This window comes from Euprymna scolopes, chromosome 4, assembly GCF_053919585.1.
Source record: "Euprymna scolopes isolate OS-2025 chromosome 4, ASM5391958v1, whole genome shotgun sequence".
Classification (NCBI taxonomy): domain Eukaryota; kingdom Metazoa; phylum Mollusca; class Cephalopoda; order Sepiida; family Sepiolidae; genus Euprymna; species Euprymna scolopes.
This window is the reverse complement of record NC_136485.1, coordinates 154,997,249-155,019,327: the sequence shown is the minus strand read 5'-3', so window position 1 is coordinate 155,019,327 and position 22,079 is coordinate 154,997,249. Positions and strand designations below refer to the sequence as shown.

General features: G+C 32.1%; 1 protein-coding gene across 17 annotated transcripts in view; it reads right to left on the bottom strand.

Moving 5' to 3' along the window:
- The window catches only part of LOC145269663 (zwei Ig domain protein zig-8-like), a 1,012,799-nt gene extending 993,498 nt beyond the window's left edge, over window positions 1–19,301 (bottom strand). For 16 of the 17 annotated variants that reach the window (XM_080125377.1, XM_080125391.1, XM_080125383.1 and 13 more), the window contains exon 1: window positions 19,208–19,288. In XM_080125377.1, coding sequence (XP_079981503.1) covers window positions 19,208–19,283 — 76 coding nt within the window. In that variant the 5' untranslated portion in view covers window positions 19,284–19,288. Of the gene's footprint in view, window positions 1–19,207 lie in introns of all 17 variants that reach the window. The other variant, XM_080125478.1, reaches the window with a different exon arrangement.
- Between the last annotated feature and the right edge of the window lie 2,778 nt (window positions 19,302–22,079).

The window sequence follows — 22,079 nt, the reverse complement described above, 5'->3', positions numbered from 1 at the left end:
AGGACATCTGCTGTAGATCTAGCAGAACGGAAACCATATTGAGTGTCACTAAGAAGGTTATTTTTGTTGAGATGTTTGATTACTTCTGTATTTAACACAGATTCTAGCAACTTACTCATGACGCACAGGAGACTTATTGGCCTGTACTGAGAGGGGAATGAGCGATCACCTGAATTCTTAAATACAGGGCATACTGATGAGATTTTCCAGGGAGATGGGAAACTATTCTCCTTAAGACAACGTTTAAACAGTTTTGTAAGTATGGGCGCTAGTTCAGGTTGAAGTTTTTTGAGTACTATAATTGGAATACCATCAGGGCCAGTTGCTTTACTGGAATCAAGGTTTTTGATTAGCTTGGCAACATCACGTACAGATATACGTATATCACATAGCGTGTTTTCTGATACAGGAGGAAATATTGGGGGTTGGCGGTCTTGGTCGCAAGGGGTAGAATTAGCTGCAAAGTTCTTGACAAAGAGTTTGGCTTTGTCTGATGCTGACGAGATTACCTCAGGTCCATTGATAATAGTTGGGATGGAGCACACGCTTCTGTTCAGGATTCTGTTTGCTATTTGCCAAAACTGGTGGGAACCAAGCCGCTGCTCAGCTACTTTGGACTTAACAGATTGAGCATACAACTCTCTTGCGTTCCTTATTACTTTCTTACACTGGTTGCTGGCAGTCCTGAAAACGGCTTTAGTTTCCATACATCTATTACGTTTGAAGCAGTGGAAAAAGTGATTTCTGTGCGCAATGGCAGCAGCACATTCTGGAGAGAACCATGGCTGGCTGTTATATATACATATATATACATATATATATATATATATATACATATATATATATATATATATATACATATATACATATATATATATATATATATATACATATATATATATATATATATATACATATATATATATATATATATATATATATATATATATATATATATATATATATGATGAGAGTAATGGAAATAGTATTCCGACAAAATAGAGAAATAAAAAGGAACAAACCGAGTTGTGTTCATCAACGTTTCGTCTTTATGTGGAATTAACAACAAATTATGTGGAAGTTATTATGTAAATTTTTTAATTCTTATTTTTATATCTAAAGGCTATCTATCTATCTGATATATATATATATATATATATATATATATATATATATATATATATATATATATATATGCACGAACAATGAGATGAGTTAAATCACAGACTAATTGATCTTGTGGTTTACAGCCTTACAAAATATTGTTGGGAGGAAATAATTTTATATAACTCAATCCCAGCCAATTAAAATAACTCAATATACAAGATAAAACAAAGTAAGAACTGTAAGATTCATATTTAAATTTTTTGCAGTAAAAATACAAAATTTTTAAACAAAAATGTATTATTTGAAACAAGGAATACAAAAAATTTAACGTTCTTTCCATAATCTATGAGTTTTCGATGTATGGCTCATCTCTTCAGAGGAAATGTCATTAACAAAATAATTATTATGGATAAATATAATTTTGCTATCTAGCACATATATTGAAAATTAATAAAAAAAATATTTTTAAAGGAACATAAGAAATGACATCATTTTAAAATGATACGACGGGAGAATTGAATTAAACAAGAAAAAGTACATAAATTCCAGGTACACGATTCGAGTGATACTCTGGAAATGGAGATGAAGATTTTTTTTATATTCCATACTGGTTAACGATTCCAATATTGAAGGTATAGTCCAAAATTGTAGAATTCAGCGTCCAGAAGAAATGGCAAAGATCATTGGCAACAGTAAAAGCTTGGAGATAATAAATTCCTTTTGTTTTAGTAGTAGGCAGTCCGTAGAAAAAAATTTATATGGTAAAATCCAAACATGTAAATTTGCCATTTAGCAAAAACACTCATCAAACATATATAATTTTATATATAGATTTAAATTTAGGATAATTAGACGTTAACCAGATGAAAATATATTTCCAAGAGTCGAAATTAAAAACTTTCATAAAACACAGCAAGTTTTATTTTGTTTGCTTGATTTTACGATATCAACTAAATTGAAGTTAAAGTTATAAGATTCAGATTTATATATATGCGAAGCAAACGACTAAAGAAAAGTAGAGAGAAGAAAAAAATGCAAGAGAGCAAAGCGGAAGTTCTTATTCTTATAATTATGTAGATATAATAAATAATTTAATAGAAAAAAAATGACTTTCAAAGTCAAGAGAAAGATGAAAGTTGAGGTCATTGTTAAATTGGATATACTAACCTCTACTTATAATAAGTAATACAAATATTTTTTATTTTACTATCAAAACCCAGAACCGCTCATGAATACGAGTTAATGAGATGGATATGATTGTTTGCCGAAAGATGAGGGACACTATGGGAGTACTAACATTGATCAATAGTATAAATTGACTATAACAAGAATCTGTTGTGATATATATCATGATCACGTTGACACACCAGTTCCCATTAAATCGTCGAAGTTAAGCAACTTTGTGCCTGCTAAGTACAAAATGGGTAAGCATTTGGAAATACAAGGCGCTGTATGTCATCTGAATTAACTGAGGTATAAATGCTGACTAGGGACTGCATGTGAAATTGTATTCCTCATAAACTTCTACTTTTTGTGGAAGGTGGAATGCTCGATGGAGGGCGAATATCAATAAAAAGGATAATGCTGATTACTATGCAGAGGATCTATCTTGTGTGTGTTCCACAGGCATGAACCTTTGCAAAAAAAAACAAAAAATTCTGTCCATCCATTAAAATTCCACCTGACATTAGGCACATGTAATGGGGAAAGGAAAGTGCTTTTCGTTGTAGAAAAACAAGTTCTTGCTGTGAATGTCTTACAAGGTAGATAAAAGATAATGGAAATAATTTATTATTATTATTATTATTATTATTATTATTATTATCATTATTATTATTTTTTTAAATTGTATCTTATTTATTTTTATAATTACTTGCATTTTCTTTGTTTGTTGTTGAATCTGCTACTCTTCTAGTGAGCTATGTTCTTCTCTGTAATTTTTATACTGTTATTTATATCTACAAGAAGGAACCAATGATTGAAGCTCAGTCGAGCATCCTCCATGGCAATAACGATAGAAAAAAGAGTGACAAGCAATGTCACTTCTGTGAGAAAGTGGTTGTAGGAAGAAAAAAATAGAAATCAACTCCATTCACGAGGTTTCAAAGTTAAGCAACTTTGTGCCTGATAAGTATAAAATGGGTGAGCATTTGGAAATACTAGGCGCTGTATGTCATCTCTGTTAACGGAGGTATAAATGCTGACTAGGGACTGCATGAGAAATTGTATTCCTCATAAACTTATACATTTTGTGGAAGGTGGAATGCTCGATGGTGGGCGAATATCAAATAAAAAAGGTAATGCGGATTATTTGAGGTTGTAATATGCAGAGGATCTGTCCTGTGGTAACGTGTTCTACACGCATGAACCTTTGCAAAAAAAAGAAAAAAATTCTGTCCATCCATTGAAATTCCATCTGACGTTAGGCACATGTAATGGGGACAGGAAAGGAAAAACAAGTTCTTGCAGTGAATGTCTTACAAGGTAGATAAAAGATAATGAATTTATTATTATTATTATATTTTTTTAATTGTATCTTATTTATTTTTATAGTTGCTTGCATTTTCTTTGCTTGCTGTTGAATCTGCTACTCTCATAGCAAGCTATTTTTATTTTTTTACAAAGGAGTCGCCACTTATCAAGGCCTACAGGATAGAGGATAAAGGTTAAAGAGTGTACAGTAGTCAACAGGACAGTATCATAGTAATCGTTAGAAGTGTAAATTTGGTAAATTTGATTACTTAAAGGGAACGGCTCATCAAGAACTTGTTTACATTGGACTTGAAGACAATCAAATTGTAGTCAGCTGGAAAGCAGGTAAACGGAAGAGAGTTTCAAAGGTACGCAGTTCTTAGAAAGAAGCTTTGTTCATGGAATCTACGTTTAGGTCTAGGCACAGATAAAGAATGGGAGAAATTATTGATAGTGTTTACAGCCAAACGAGTGTTTCTCGTAAATGTTTGGTGAGAGGGGTGGCAGAGATGGGAACTCAGACGAGCACTTGCCATGAAAATAACAATAAAACAGGAACAGGCTCGAACGTCTCTTCTATGAGAAAGACGTTGCAGGGAAGAGAAAAGGGCATCCCTCACTAGGCTACGAAGTCTATTCTGAACTCTGTCAAGGCAAGATAAGATCTTCCTAGCAGCTCCTGTCCAGATGTGACAGCAACACTGCATCCTTGGATGTACCTGGCTCTTACATATATATAGAGAGAATTGCATCAGCAGGTAGATATCTACCGGATCGATAGAAGGATCCCATCATCTTCCCAGCGACCTTGGCAACGGATTTGATGTATGTATTCCATTTTAGAGCAGGAGTAAAATAAAGTCCAGAAGCTTGTCAAAACATGGAGCCTCCCCAAGCACAGTCGAGCACCTTCCATGGCAATAATGATAGAACAGAGAGAGATAAGCAATGCCACTTCTGTGAGAAAGTGGTTGCAGGAAGAAAAAAAGGAATCAACTTCATTCACGAGATTTCAAAGTCGATGTTGTGACTCTATTAAGAGAGGAAAGACTGCTCTCTGAATCAGTTTCTTGGATGTGGCGGCAGTATTCCATCTTTGCGAAACGTTAATCATTATATTAAAATAAAAATAAAAATCCGTTTTTAAAATCTTCAAAAACATCACTGAATTATAAATTATTGAATTTAGATAATTCTTATTATTTCTAAATAGTTGAAACTTACTTATATTTTATTGTTTTATATAATCATGAATAATAAGCCGCGGTTTTGCAATATTGATAATCTATTATTACAAGAAAATAATAATTCAATTTTATCATGGATTGATGACTCGATATCACTGAAGGCAGGTTCTTTTTTCTTCTTCTTTTCCTGTTATACTTGAAAAGAATCAACTTGCTTTAACAACAATCTCATCTTATAGTTTAAATTGGGTTGTATGATTTTACTTCTGGGCTCGAGAATTTATTTGCGTTAAAGGCTTAATTTGTTTTTGGTGCATGCATGAGCTGAAAGCCTGAAGATACTGAATTTGATTAAAAAGTCAGGTGCTTCAGGAATGATGATGATGATGATGATGATATCATTTTTAAATTATATATTTTATTTATCTTTTTTATAACTACCTGCATATTTTTCTTGTTGTTGAAATTATTTTCTTCTTTGTATTTCTATACTGTTAACATCTATATAATAAAGGTAAACGTACGCGTGTCCGCTTTGCTTCAATAATCATATATGCAAATTTATTTTTCCAAGCAAAACATGGGAAGCTTAATCTTAATAGCTAATACTAAAAAAAGATAATGGAAAGAATTTATTATTCTTTACTCACTAGGAGTAGTCACGCAGGCCATCATCAAAGATTTCTCTTTGAAAACAACTTGTGGCGTTCTCTGGAGTCTGAATAGCAACAAGTCAACCCAGATTTCCAGTACTCACCACCTCTTTCGATAACCGTTGCTGATGAATTTGCGTTATCGTAATAGCTGCTTACCATTGGTTTCACTGGAATTTGGATGGCAAAAGTACTTCCCAAGGTCCGAGTCCTTTTTTCACTCATCTAGCGGAGGTCTGGCTAGTGCTTTCTCTCCTTGGTATTTCCATCCTCATTGGCCCCTTCTTGCTTATTTGGTGTGGCGTCTGTTGTTAGTGACACACACACACACACACAAATAGAAGGAAGGTAGGGACGATGACCTGCATTTTCTTTTCTTGTGGAATCTGCTACTTTTATACTAAGCTTTTTTCCTCTCTGTAATTTTTTTTCTAATATCTACATGATGAAAGTGAACATACGTGTTTCCGTTTCACTTCTATAAACATGTATGCAGGTTTATTTTTATGAGCATGATAAGCGGAGATACATTGTTAATACCGGATCTCCAACCACCGATATCGATTACAAATAACACCCTACCTGGGAATTCCTCCTTCAAACTCCTTGGCTTAACATTCACAGGAAATATGAACTGCAACAGATACATTGAGGACATTGGGAAGGCTGCTGCAAAGAAGATGGGTTCCCTCTTTCGTGCTAAAAGATTACTCGCACCTGAGAGTATCCTGTACTTCTATAAGGCCATCATTTGCCCATGCACGGAATATTCTTGCTACGTCCGGTCTGGTGCACCTACCACTTATCTCTTCCTCTTCAATCTAATAGAACCAAAACCAAAAACAAAAACCTCTCTTCCCTCTCCCCCTTTTCCTTTTTCTCTATCTCCCCCACTTCCTGACTGGTTTCCTAACATAAAATGTACTAAACATTAATACTGTTACCCTTTTCCCTCTCCCATTACAAAACTCATTCATGTTCTGCAGGACAGGGAACAAAAACGATAAAATTCACTATAAAACAACCAAACCAAACACTACAAACTAGCGATTGAAGATACAAAGATCTTGAAGAATAGAATCCAGATAGACTTTGGTGTTGACTTTCAAGCCGACTTCAAAGATGTGAGGTGGCATGATATGGCCCTCACTTGAAACCACACCAAAGACCATAACCATTGACTGGAAACTTCATTGAGCTGTGCCCTCAAGCGTTGAACCACTCGAATTTGCATTTTGAGGGTGCTGGCAATGGTCCTGTTGTCATAACTTGGATCGGTAGAGAGCATGAGTTGTACAGTGGCGCATTTCTGTACATTGTTGAACATTGTGTCACTTTCAGACTTGGTAGAAGGCTCCTATCGCTCTTGGGATTTGTATACAACTGATCAACTAGTAGATGGTCGGCAACAGAGAAAGAAAACCGGGTTTCTGTCGAATGGAAATGGAATCATGCCGTCTTTTCCAGGGTGACAATTTATCGTGTCACCCTGTACAAACACTAGAAGAATACTCTTTTCGTGCTGAGTAAGAATCAATTCTCCTAATAGAGAAGGATTGCATCACTTTTTGTGCCCCCTTACGAAGATTAAAATATATAATGATATTAAACCTTATGTCTAGAAAACTCGTTCCATTTTTTTTTTTTTAATCAAAATCCACTACAACTCTAGGTTTGGAAATAATTGCATGGATGTGCAATTTTATTATAAGGTAACCAATTTTTATGTAGTAAACGAAGTGATAATTTCGATTACAGACCAACAGATGTGAAAGAAGTTTGATTTTTTTTTGTTTTACGGCATATCAACCCTTTTCGGGTTATTTAATGCCCAATCCGGTTATTTTGGAAGATTTTTTTATGCTTCAAGTTCTTTATATTTTCAAATATTTATTCATGGTATTTGGTTTGGTTGTTTATGAAAAATTGTTGTTTTTGTTTTTGACTTTGCAGAACATGATTGAGCTTTTCAAAGGTAGAGGAAAATAAACAATAGCATCAATGTTTGATGCATTTTAGGTTAGGAAACCAGTATCTTCAGAGAGCCTGATCAGGTAGCACCAAATATAAAAGGTTATTTTAGACAACTAAATAGTATAAAAAACAAATGAAGCATGCATGGTCCCCCGTGAGGGCACAGTTTAGCATTCCCCCCCCCATGTAGCCCCAAAATTCTCCAGAGGATGTCAAATCCTGGTGAAAATGAACAAACGGTGCAGTTTTAGGCCTTAGCATATGTAAATTTAAGTTCTGCACCATGCAAAAAAAGAAATGACTAAGTCTGTCATTCGCCCCCTCCATTTAGTCCCAAAAGTCCCCAAGGCCTTAACATATTTAAATATGAGTTCAGCACCATGCAAAACTGCTAAATAGACATACACAGAAATTTTAGACAAATATGGTAAAATAGTAAAAAAAATGGATTGTTTTTATTAACCCTAAAAGAGCCCCTGGGGCACACCCAAGAGTTATCACGAAGTATAGACAAACAAAATTATATAGAAATCAGTTAGTTATAACTTTTCAGAAAGTTTTATAAAAATCCAAGGCATCAATTTTTCTTAATAACCAGAAAAGTGCCAATTTTAGCCATCTTAACCCGAAACGCACCCCTAAGAGGGCAACCAAAGTTTTCCCGGAAAATCCGTTCTGTTGCTTTTTTACTCATATCATGTTTAATGTTTGTGCAAAATTTTAAAAATTCCAAGGTGTAGTTATTGAGAAAAGTGCGGACAGACAAACGAACAAACAGACAAGGGTGAATTTACAGGTCCACCCTCCTTTTGTTGGGGGGACCAATAAAGATGTCACAATTATTATGAACATTTTAAGTTGCATGCAGTTTCCATCTTACATCCGGGTCTTTTTACTAAGTCGAATAATTCTACAGCATGAAGGAGTTAAGGTCATTTAAAATGAACAGTTGTCATGAAAAAAGATTAAAATAGTTATAAAAATTAAAGCGAGAGAAAATAAAATAAATAAAAGTTTCAAACAGTCTACTTATAAGCATACTAGCAGGCAGACTCGACGTTGCCCGAGATTGAATAATGATCAGCGAATGTTTCACACTCCCATATTTTTATTGTTATGAAAATCGGTGAAATCACCCATTCTTAAATAAAATCGATTGATTGCCTGCTCCAGTTGGGGACCCATCGCAATGCACCAGAAGGAAGCTTCACGTGCCTCCCTGCCGTGACTTCTAATCTATATTGCAGAGAACCTACTGTTGCTTTTATAAAAACATTTTTTTATATATAATGGTTAAAATTAAAGTTTAACATGAAAAAAGTCAAGTCTCATGATTCAATTGTGTTCTAAAAAGAAATATTAATTTTGAACGTGCCCCTGTCATATCAAAGAACCTACTGTTGGTTTTATATATTGTATTGTATTATTAGGCTTGTATGGTAATAACACTTCTCAAATTCACTTATGATGTTAGGCTGTGTAAGGTAAGGGCTTTGGTCAAAATCATCTGTATCTTTTTTCATCGGATTATTTCGATTAATAATCATCGATATTTACCGAAGGAATTCCGATACAAAACCTATCTAAGAGCACTGTCAGGCACATAAAGTACATTCATGTGAAATTTCATAAAAATCTGTTCAGCCGTTTTCGAATCCATGGGGAATGAACTCACACTTGCACATAATAATGTAATAAAGATAGAGATTAATTAAAATAACAGAAATCATGTAATATTAGTCAAATAGATGCTGTTGTGATCTATATAAAACTGGTTATACCAGTTCAAATTTATACAATAATGCTGATCGGTAAGGTATGAACCTTAAACTTTTCTCTTCTTATAGGTAAAATAGCAACTTTTGTTTGATTCATTGTATACAAGAAATCATTTATGCTGACTTACCATTACTAAAAAAAAAAAAAGGATTAATTTACCATAAGACTATGTTTATAATAATAAGCTAAGGTAATTTCATGTTAGTAGATATGTTAAGTTGCTAAGTCGAATATTTCTACAGTAAGAAAGAGTTAAGATCTTTTAAAAGGAGCAGTCGTGATGACAAAATTAAAACATAAAGAAAATTAAAGCAAAAGAAACTATATAATTTCATGAAAAAAAAAACAGAATATATAAATAAAAAAAAGTTCCAAATAGTCTGCTTAGAACTTGTGAAGGTAAAAAGGTAAAAAGATAAAATGGTAATATACCTAAGTAGTTTTCTTGTGGTGCTGCCGTCTAAGAATCACCAAAGTTTATGATTGATGATCACTGTCACTTTCCTGACATTTTCTGCAGTTCTTAATAGAAACTATGTCTTCTTATTTTTATGCTTCTTTTTTTCTTCTTCTCCATCCTTTCCTTTTCTTCATCTTTTAAGATGTTCTTTTCTGCCTCCAAATCTGAATAATCAGTACTGACATCTGATCAGCTTCCAGCTGGTTCTATTTCATAGATTGAACTTTGCTGCAATATAAATCTGTCCAGTTTAAGGAAATCTTGATAATAAACGTATGTAGTAATGGGAGAAAATTTCTTCATTGGAAACTCCTCTTTTGCAGTATTTTTGTTTTTCATTCATTTTTTGGAAAGGATAGGGTAGATGTCATTTTCTCTCTCTCTCTCTCTTTCTCTCTCTCTCTCTCTCTCTCTCTTATGAGACTAAATCAGAGTTGATGGAATATGTAAGTTAAGATTTTGATATTTGTCTACAGGAATCTGAAAGAATTAATTGGAACAGGCGTATAAGAAATGTACCTGTGTAGGATTCGATTTAACAAACACTTGTTTATGACTGGAGTAGAATTACATAAGTATGAGAATAATTTTACATACAAAGAAATTTATGGCAGCGTACACGCTGTATATTCTTTCTGTGATGGGTATAGACGATTAATTTGAACTTCCTGTCCTGGTACCACGCCACTAGCTACCATAATATTATATTCTTTCTGTGATGGGTATAGGCGTTTAATTTGAACTTCCTGTTCTGCTACCGTGCCACTAGTCACTATATCATTATATTCTTTTTTATCACTAAGAGAATAAATCGATGACCACAAACGACTTAGATTAAAGTATAATATCTATTCTAACTTAGATTATTTAAAATATTAATTTATTAATACACTGGTTATATCAGAGTGATGATTCTAAGTATGGTCGCACCATACCTATATACAATTTTAAATATATCACTAATTTCATCACTACTTTTATATTTACTAGGAGAATACTCGTCTCAGGAGGGGTAATGTTTATTCCTCAAACAGAACAGTTTTTTTACCAAATATTTCAGATTTGCATTGAAGTGAATCCATGGTCGTAATACATCGATTAAGTAAGTTTCTGAATTACAAATTCTTTTTAAGATCCCTTAAACTTAAGCTTTATATTTTAGACATCTTTTTTTTAGAATAAACATCATGTAATGGTTTTGGATTAAAATCGGAATACGGATTCTTGACAGAAAGTTTAGTATCATCATATGGCGATTTTAATCTTTGTAAGAGAGACATAAAAGTGGTGCACAACTGTTCTGCTTAGGAAAGTAATTTTACTTATCCTAGGAAGAATATTCTTTTAATTGCATTAAATTATTTAATTATTGGAATTTATTTGAGATGAGTCATTTGTATATTTTATTTATTTGCGGGCTGTTATCCTCATCATGTTTAGTTGTTGTTTAACGACGTTTCGGCCAACTATTCACCTGACCTTTGTTAGGTTGTTAACTGCAACGGGATACGAATGCTGAATCTTCAACTGCATCTTCAGTAATTACTGCCTTTCATAGTTGGTGTCGTCTCACCACGTTTTGGCCAACTAATCCTCTGGTCAGCTTAGGGTAGGATTGAAACCACCATCTTCAGACAATGCTCATCTGGAACCATGGATATTCAGCATTCCTATACCGTCATGGTAAACAACCTGATGAAGGCCAGAGGAATAGTTGGCCGAAACGTCGTGAAACAACAACTATAAAGACGAGAATGATAGTCTGCAAATAAATAAAATATGCATTAAATTAGGTGTGATGTATGGAAGTTAAACCTGGTTAGCGAAAATTGAGGACATGCGTTGCATGGAGAGAACTGATATGATAATTTGATGGATGTGTGATGTAAATCTTAAAGACAAGTTCAGATCTGATGAACTCAGAGAAAGATCAAATCTAAATAGCATAGGGATATGTGTGCAAAACAGGAGACTTCGATGGTATGGCCATGTTCAAGGAATGGATGAGAGTTTTTGGGTTAGTAGATGTAGAGCAATTGTGGTAGCAGGGTCAAAAACACAAAAATGCAAGGGAAACATGGAAGGAAGTGATAAGGGTGAACTTGAGGGAAAAAGAGGGATTAATAAGGACCTGGTCAGAGATAAGTTGGCTTGCAAGTCAATTTCTAAAACCCATACAACATATGCCAACATGTAAAATAAACATTAAAATGATGACCATGGCGATGATGACGATGATGATGACGGCAACGACGATGATGGCTCAACATAAGTGTCTATTTTACCTCATGTGTTTTGGGTGGGATTTGGGGTTCGTCTATTTTCCACTGATATTTGTGTGCCGTTGAACACACTTAGTTTTGAAGTTGTTATATCCAAATACAAAAAAACATAGTTTCTTTTGTTTTGTAAGTTGTTTGTGTCAATACCCAAAAGTCCCAAAAAGCAAATTGAAAATCTCCCAAACAAGACAAAACCTAACTTTAACAGAATCCACAAAGCTTCTTCCTTAGAACTACACGCCCGTGGAACTCTGTTCCGTCTGCCTGCTTCCCACCTGACTACGACCTGGATGTCTTCAAGTCCAACGTTAACAAATTCCTAATGAACCGTCCTCTTAAGTAAACACTTCATTAAATCTCCACACTAGCGTACTGTACTTGCAATAACCCTTATCCCTGAGTGGCTTCCGGGCCTTGATAAGTCGTGACCCACCGTGTAAAAAAAAAGCAAAAAAAAAAAACAAAAAAAAAAACAAAACAAAGCAGTTTACTGAATACATTAAAAGAACAACGAAAACTAATATCGTTTTCTCATTCTCTTCCTAATTTAAATCAAAACGATGTTAGAAAAGGTAATTCCCAGTGACAGAACTGTTTGCATCGAAAAATAATAAGAACTTCTTTGTCTACAAATGATAAATTTTTCAACACAGTAAAGGCAGATAAAATATGCCAAAGGTAAACAAAGGTAAAAGAAGAGAAAAATATGCACGCATTAATAATATTTTTTTTAATATTGGAAATTTAATTCCGATAGTATATTGTAGATTATGTATTAAGTTGCTTTTTTATTGATGCTATTGTTTGCTTGGATAATATTACTAAACAAGCGATTATTTAGTCTTCAGGGCTGGATATAAACAAAGAATAACACTAAGTGAAAAATGAGAATCACAAGTCTCAGTTTTCATTTTGTGGCATTCGTTACTATTTTATATATATATTTACTGTTTATTTATAACATTTGCTCAAACAATAGTTTAGTTTTTTTACTATGAAGTATCCAGTCTTACGAATGAAATAATCGCTTTTCGCTTTCTGGAATTCATTATTTATATCCAGCCACACAAACTAAATAATTGCCGGCTTCGGAATATTACCTGCACAAAGCAATACTATGATCAAAAAAGAAACTTCGTTCATAATATACTGTACGCATTAATATACACATAAGAATATGTAGAAAAATATATATCCATGCACTTGCATTAATGTACACACACAAATGTAAAATAAACTTTGGAATAAGACAAATAGGTTCTACATAAACATGCTTATATATATATATATATATATATATATATATATATATATATATATATATATATGCATATATATATATGCATATGTATGCATATATATATATACATATATATACATATATATGCATATATATATACATATATATGCATATATATATATACATATATATGCATATATATATACATATATATACATATATATATGCATATATATACATATATATATGCATATATATACATATATATATGCATATATATACATATATATATGCATATATATGCATATATATACACACACATATATATATGCACATATATACATATATATATATGTGCATATATATGTGCATATATATATATATATATATATATATATATATATATATATATATATATATAAAGGGTATATTTGGGGAGCAAGCCTACTTTTATACACACTCCATTGAAGATGATTAAAAAGAATTGCTACAAGTGTCATATCAGTCTTTCTCGAGATATCTGCCAAGTAGAAATAAGCTGATGGTTTTTGTCTCCCCTGCCACTTTTTTTGCTCACGTTATCCCAAAAAATCTAAGGAAAGACACAACCATCTGCGAACATGAAGAGTATAATATAATGCAACTCTGCTGAGTACTGCCCAACCAGTGCAGCTTGTAAGATCTTGCAGAATACGACAAAAGTGCAACGGACTGCATAGAAAATGTGTGAACCTACCCGATATGTTCCATAAAGGGAAATATTTGTTTGGAATAGCTGAGTAGCCTTGGCTGCAGTAATCGAATAATGCAATCCAGTAAACCGTCTTAATGAACGGTTGGTAACAGTCGTAACTGATATGCTCAAGCTTAAGGCTTTCAGTGTATCTTTCGACATCTCTCTCCGGCTGCCATATCCGTCCGTATTTATGGATGTATTCATGTGTATTACATTACTATCATACGACCATATGCTTCAAAGGTACATAAAGAAGAGCAGACAAAAGCATTGATCAATTTCTACGTAAAATATATCCAATGCAAGCCCTTCTTATGCCATTTTATACAAAAATCATGAGGCGACACTTATGGCCATTCTTTGTCTGTAGTTCCCAATGAAATGTGTGTACAGATTCATTTAATATCTACGTATAAAACAAATATGTTTACAAAAAAAAAACATGCAACTTAAGGATGATTGATGTCCATAACAAAACATTTTTTTTAATTAAAAAAAAATTCATTTATCACTTTCCAGGAAATATTGTCTTGTAAAATTTATGATTTTGCTGCCAAATTCTTGTAAAAAGTAAATTCTTGCCTTTCTCGAGTAGAATCAATATTTCATCATGGGATACTTATCTATTCAAAAAATGAGATGGTCCAATCGCTGAAGACGCAATGTTAAAATATAATTGTGGATTATCTAACGTTACTGTGTGCCAACGATCTTAATTTTATTCCTTTCTGAATGAACTGAATAATAAATAGAATTCTGTTATTAATGACTTTAGATTGACATTCACTTTTTATTATTCAAACAATATTTAGTCGATAATTATTTTGCAAATTAAATTGAAGAATTAAATATTTACAATAAATGCACTAACTAAAAGAGTCGTTTTATTTATTCAAAAATTTCTTTAGCTAGCAAATAATTTTATGTTAAGAAGAAAGTGAAGACAGTAGGTAAGAAACCATGGAATTTCTATAGGATTCTACTTGTACAAGCATGTTTTATGAAGATAAACTCTTACATATAATAATATATAATATAATATAATAACCTCTAATATAATATGATATAATATAATAACCTATAATATAATAACATATAATACAATAGCATAATATAATATAATAACCTCTAATATAATATGATATAATATAATAACCTCTAATATAATAATGTTAAAGTAACAATAATAATGTCTTATATTAGACCTTTAATTCATTTATAAATACTTTGTCTGGGTATCTTTTATTTAAATCTGCATTTAATATTATATTCCTAGATGCATATCAGCTCTCTGACTTGATTATAAACAGCAAGCATGTCAGTGAAGAAATGAATCTGTTTCTTTACAGCATGTATTCAAATCATTTTCCTGTGTAATTCGGAGCTGCGCACATTGACCAAAACACCAGAATACAATATTGATGCTCATCAAAGGAAGCTGCTGAGAAAAGTTATACAAGTCAGCTGGTCAAGAACAGTCTCGGACATTTGCAGCAGAGCAAAACCATGGAATACTATTATCTAATTTATAAAACTCACTATGGTTGTCTGTCTGTTTCCATATTTTCAAACTTTATCTCTTCCGAAACTAAAAGACGCAGAGCGGCGTTAGGGGCCACAAATAATTGTATTTTTTTTATGGACCGTTCTTTCATGGGTCTTTAGCCAGTTAAAATAGCTTTAAGGGGCCAAAAAAGGGGTAAAAATTGAAAAACTCGTTATACATTCTGTACATTCCTCTTAGTTTATTTTTAATCAATTTATATGTGTGTCACATCGGTACAGTGGTAACGTCACCAGCTTTCAATGCTACAGTTTTGCTTTCGCTTTCGATTCTAGCTGATGGCATCCAAATACTTTTTTGTTTACTTTTGAAATTATGTCTCTATAATAATATATACAAAATCTGGACAAATTAAAATATCATATTTAAGCGTATTTTACTCCCGGGCAAAGCCGCTTCCCTCCGCTAGTACTAAATCAAAGGCTGCCATGGTTTGGTCATTTAATGAAATTTATCAGAAATATCTGCAAGTCAAGCATTTCAAAGCCTTCATAAAGCCTACTAAAACGATTACCATGGACAATCAAAAACGACACGTGAGAAAAGAATTCTAATATTATAAAACTTCCACCTTAAAAACGATGCAAATAAAACCGTCGATAGCCTCAAATTTGCATGTTCTGGCAGAAATGACTGGAGATCTGTTGTAAACATGATGATGATGATGATGATGATAATGATAATTATAATGATGCTAACAATAATAATGTTAATGATGATGCTAACGATGATGATGGTGTTTATGATGATGGTTATGATGTTAACGATGATGATTATGATATTACTGATGATGATGTTAACGATGCTGATGATGTTAACAATACTGCTGCTGATGATGATTATAATGATGTTAACGATGATGTTAACGATAATGATGTTAATGATGATGTTAACGATGATGATCATCATGATGTTAACGACGATGATGCTAACGATGATGATGATGTTAATAATGATGACCATGTTGATGTTAACGATGATGATGATAATGATGATGTTAACGATGATGATGATGATGATGATGATGATGATGATGATGATATTAACGATGATGATGATGATAATCTCCCTTATCATTTCTGGATTAGTATTATTAAACTAATCTCGTTTTCAGCAGAGATGTATTAACATAAGTTCCTTGGTCCATCTTGCTGATTATATATTTAATTCTATAGTGTCTATCTAGTTGATTTAAGATGCCCTTGTAACAAAAAAGACGTTCTTATTGTTAGCATACATTTAAGATGCTCTATAAAATATATCCAAACTACTGAGATCGATAGATTTTAATATTCATTGTACCGGCCTTTGACATCCGATCAATTTACCTTGAAATATGTTGTGAAAATATCTACAAAATTTGATGAAACTCCAATCCTGTTGAACACATAACTCAGAATTGTTGATTGTATGTCATCAAGACTAGGTAAAAATTACAATTATAAATGATATTTATGTCAAAAAATAAAATTGAAATCATTACTTTCAGAAGGTAGAACGTCGTTTACAAAGGCTTTTTATTTAGAAATAATCATGCTCTAAAAGTGATTATAGACAATATTCTAAATCTATCGAGTTTTTTTCACTATGATTTATTTCTGGTAAAATATACTCGAATTTGGGATTACCAAGATAATAACATAGTGCAAAAGGAGTCACAATAAAAATTACTTTCTTCGATTCTTTTTGGTAATTGTCCTAAAAACAACACTGAAACTAAATCAAACAATAAGTGAATTTTTGATGACATTTCCTTTACTTTTTTGTTTTCTTTCTTGGTGTCTTTTGTATTTTGATGTTCATCGTATTAAATTAGTCGCTAAAGAGAGAGAGAGAGAGAGAGAGAGAGAGAGAGAGAGAGAGAGAGAGAGAGAGAGAGAGAGAGAAGAATGTTGTAGGAGGGTATCCAAAATTTGTTAAAGGAGAAAGATACGTTTCACAAGAAAAATATTACACGCCTTATTTTTTGTTGGATCCAATATAATATAATAATAAATACGAAATCTACATTAATGAAAATATCATATTTAAGTATATTTTACGACCGGGCAATGCCGGGCGGCCTGCTAGTTATTGATAATTCTGTTTTATTTATTTATTTATTTTTTGTAATCACAAATCTATATATTACTACGATAGCATGTGTATTATTTTGTGTGTCACGCCTACATCTTTTTTTTTTTTTTCTTGCGTCGTTTAATTGTTATGACCTTCTATTTCGGGAAATAAATAATTTTACCAAGAATTCTTCATTAGTTTTGGTTACGGTTTCGATTAGAGATGATGGCACTCAAGTTATCTATTTTTTTTTATAAATGATTTTACCAACAATTCTTCCTAAGTTTTGGTTTCCGTTATAGCTGAAGGAATTCACGTTTTATATATATATATATATATATATATATATATATATATATATATATATATATATATATATATATATATATATAATTTTTTTTTTCTTCATAAGTTTGGATTTCTGTTTTAATTCAAATTGATGCACCCAGGTCATATGGATATATATTTTTTTTATTTTTGAAACCACAAATTTATAATATATAAGAATCTATAGAAAATTGAGTCTATAATAATATATACAAAATCTGCGTAAATTAAAATATCATACTTAAAAGTACTTTACGATCAGGCTAGGCCGGACGTCCCTGCTAGCTTAGATAAATACTTTTGCAGTTTTAATAAAGGAGCTACAGTAATATCAGGCCGTTTCCATTTATACTGAATATCCACAGAATGCCAACATCAATATATTCCATATGAAAGAATCCGCTGTGAAATTTCCACAGATCCTGCTAGTAACTCATAAATTTATGACCACTGATATTCTGTTACATTAATCACATGCTAAATTAAATATTATTTTTGTATTTATTGCTGATAGTTTGTAATAGGAATGAAATGATCATGTGGTTATTGTATGGTTTACACGTTGAATGTCAGAAAAATCTTTAAGTATTTTCTGTATTATCATGTTTGGTTTTCTGATAACACTTGAACTAACACCAAAACGTTGTTCTTCGAAATGTCTTATTTCTTAAGAAGTATTCTCATGAGAGAAGAAACAATGAACCGATTTACACTCGTTATAATATTTTGAATTAGCATTCAAAATGTGCGCATAGAAATTATTACTAATTATTACAAATTATGTGTTATATTTTGTCACAGGTACCTGTTTTAAATCAGATATTAAATTATTATTATTATTATTATTATTAATATTATTATTATTATTATTATTATTATTATTATTATAATAACATATTAAATATTAATTCATTTTATTTTTGTATTTAGAGGTGCTAGTTTGTAGGTTGAAACGGAATGATATGATTATTGTATGTCAGGAGGGGGAAAAAACCTTCAGGTCTTGTCTCTATTATCGTACTTGATTTTCTAATGGCATTTGAATTGACATCAAATTATCATTCTTGGAAAATGTCTTATCTCTTAGCAATATTCCCATAAAAAGAGAAACAATGAACTAATTTACGCATCATTTTTTTAAAGTTATCATTCAATAATTACAAAGAAGTAAAAAAATATACGAAAGCAGAAGAAAAACAACAGAAAAAAAAAATCTATAAAAACAAAACAAAACAAAACAAAACAAAAAACTACTTCACTTTCCCACTTCAAAAATGCAACTGAACATATATATATGCACATACATAAGATCAGACTTAGGCAAATCTGTATTAGACAATAGCTAGAATAAATGTATGTGTATATCACCTGGTAAGTCTTGGAATTCTAGAGCCATATGTTTCGGCAGTCTCAAGTGGTTGTTATGGGTGGCAAGTTGAAACATTTGCCTACCTGGAATACAGAAGAATAAACGACATTTACATTTTCATAAAAACCATTAAAATGTTTCGATTAGGTAATAAAGATTTTAAAATGAAAGCAAAATTATAAAAGGAAAAAAAATATTGATTTTAAAAGCATTTCCAAATTTCACTGTTTAACAAATTATTTAAAACAGGGCTTACAAACATGTTTAATCGCAACAAACTGTATATTTATACAACAGCAGAAAATAAAAACGTGTAAAAACAAAGACGCATCTAAAATAGACATTTACTATTGGTGTCCTGCTCATGGAGCACTAAACCATTAGACGATTCTTCAATGAGACAACTCATTATCTTTCAAAAATAATTTTCTATTTGGTTTGATGAATGATGTCATCATCTTGTGACGTCATCCAGTGTGCATAGTTATACTCTCTGTTTAGATGGATGAATCATCCTGTCTTGAGGTCATCAGTAGTGATGGGATGATTCCAATATTTTTTCCGATTCCGATACAATTACCGATTCTGTACTAAATTCCCGATTCCGATTCTTTAGAAATCTCTAAATATTTAAGTATATAGTTGTATTTTTTTCTCTGATTACCTTAAAAACACACATATTAAATACCCAAATATTTTCCTAAATGTAAAAATATACTTGTGGGGTACGATCTATCGATTTAAGCGTCACTATTCGTTTAAAATCAATAAATATTTATTATTTTATTATTATTATTAGTATTATTACCAGCAATGGAAGATTTTGCTTTAAACAAAAGCAAATAAAAAAGACAATTAAAAGAATCGTTTTGGCATCGGAAAAGCGGTACAAATTTTTCCGATTCTGATACCCTCAAATATTCCAATTTTTCTAATTCCCGATTCCGATTAATCGTTCCAACACTAGTCATCAGTCATGACGCCGTTCATAGTGCACGGAGACAAATAATATAACAAAATGCATACAGTTTTAATAGTATGAAGGAAAGAAATATTCTTCTTTTCGTAGGAGCCAGTGGTTCATGTTTTATTCCGGCCGAATGTGGAGAGAAACAACTGCATATTTTTTCATTTATGTTTGTTTTGCTTGCGGATCAAGACACGCAGACGATTATTTTTCTTTTTATATAAAACCTCAATCATTTTCTTTTTCGACAAGTTGTTCTGATTTAGAATCAATCAGATGCAGAAGAAGGACATCTATGTTAAGAGGAGAGACATACAATTATACTTAAACTATTTCTTAGGACTAGAACTTATACTTGATTCTTTGGCACATACAATCAAGAAAATGGCCCCGGTAATACCAAAGCATCACCAATCTTATGTACTGCTTAAACTAATTAAGTAGTTATAAGAAGGACTATAGGAAGGTTATTAAAATTCATAAATAAAAGTAATGTTGTCGAAATGGTTGGATTCGAACTTAGCACCCTGAAGTTGTCAATATACCCAATTCACCACTGACAAAGTTTTGTTTTAAAGAACAGTAAAACAATGAAGAACAGTAAAAATAAAATTGGGAATTTCACAAAAGAATTTGAAGAATTTCCAGAAATTTATAGGACCCTTTGCCTTTCTTGAAATCATCCAATATCATTTACAGATTGGTGGAATGGGCGAGTAATAGCTATGTACAAAAATGTCCCTATTTACAATGCCTCCCCTCGGGGCAGAGTTAGACACCAGGGTCGTTTTTTAATGTGGAGAAAAGGAACAAAAAATGTAAAAAAATTTAAAAAAATGTTCTGCTTTCTATTTATAGGAAAAAACAATAACCCTGGATATTCAAATTACGTGGGGTGATATATAACATATATAATATTCAAACTATCTCCTTTTCTCTTATTTTTAACTAATGGGACGAATACTTGATTCTTTTGGGGCATACAATCAAGAAGTTGTGTTCAAGGAATCTTTTTATTGCTTTTCTTTTTCTTTATTTTTATAAGTAGCTAGGGAATAAACATTTTTGAATCTCAAACTTTATTTGAATTAAAGTTAAAATTTCTTTTCTTTTTTTATTGTTAGTTTTCTTTTAATCTATTCCACATGGGAAAAAAGCGGCAAACATTGGAAGTTGGAGTACTTTGGATCATAAGACAGCGAAACGGCTGATGATAGTGTTTATAATAAGGTGGAAATGGCTATAAATAAAAAAATAGTTAAAATGACCAGGAATGGAGAGAAATAACACAAGTATTTGTATCATAATACGACCAAATATTTTATGTCGATTGAACATTCTTATATCAGAAAAAAATTATTATGCTTAAATATGATGAACAAACGTTTCACACTCCCATATTTTCATTGTCATCGAAACCAGTGCAATCGCACATTTTTCAATCAAATCGATTGATGCCAGCTTTAATTGGGGACCCATCGCGGTGCACCTGGAGGAAGTTCTACATGCCTTAGCCCACAATACATTGGAGTCTACATTGCGCTATAGGGAACCTACTGTTGATTTTATAAAATCATTGTTTATACATAACTAGCCTGGGTGCCCGGGGTTGCCCGGGTGTTCGGGGGGTGTGTGTTGGGCAAAAAAAAATTTGTAGTAGGCAAGCAGGCTCGAACCCACACCGCGATAGAGGAAAAGAACGTGAAAAACAAAAAACGTGACGTCTTTGCTGTTGCGCCCATCGCCAAACTGGAAATGGCGAAGGTTTAAATTAAGGCTAGTCAATCGAAAATAGGTGATAATTTTCGAAAATATCGGCGAAAATAGCGACCCCCAATTGAGGGTACAGAAATTAATATTTTTAGCCAATTTTTATTTGTTGTCCGAGGGGTCCAGTTTCAAAA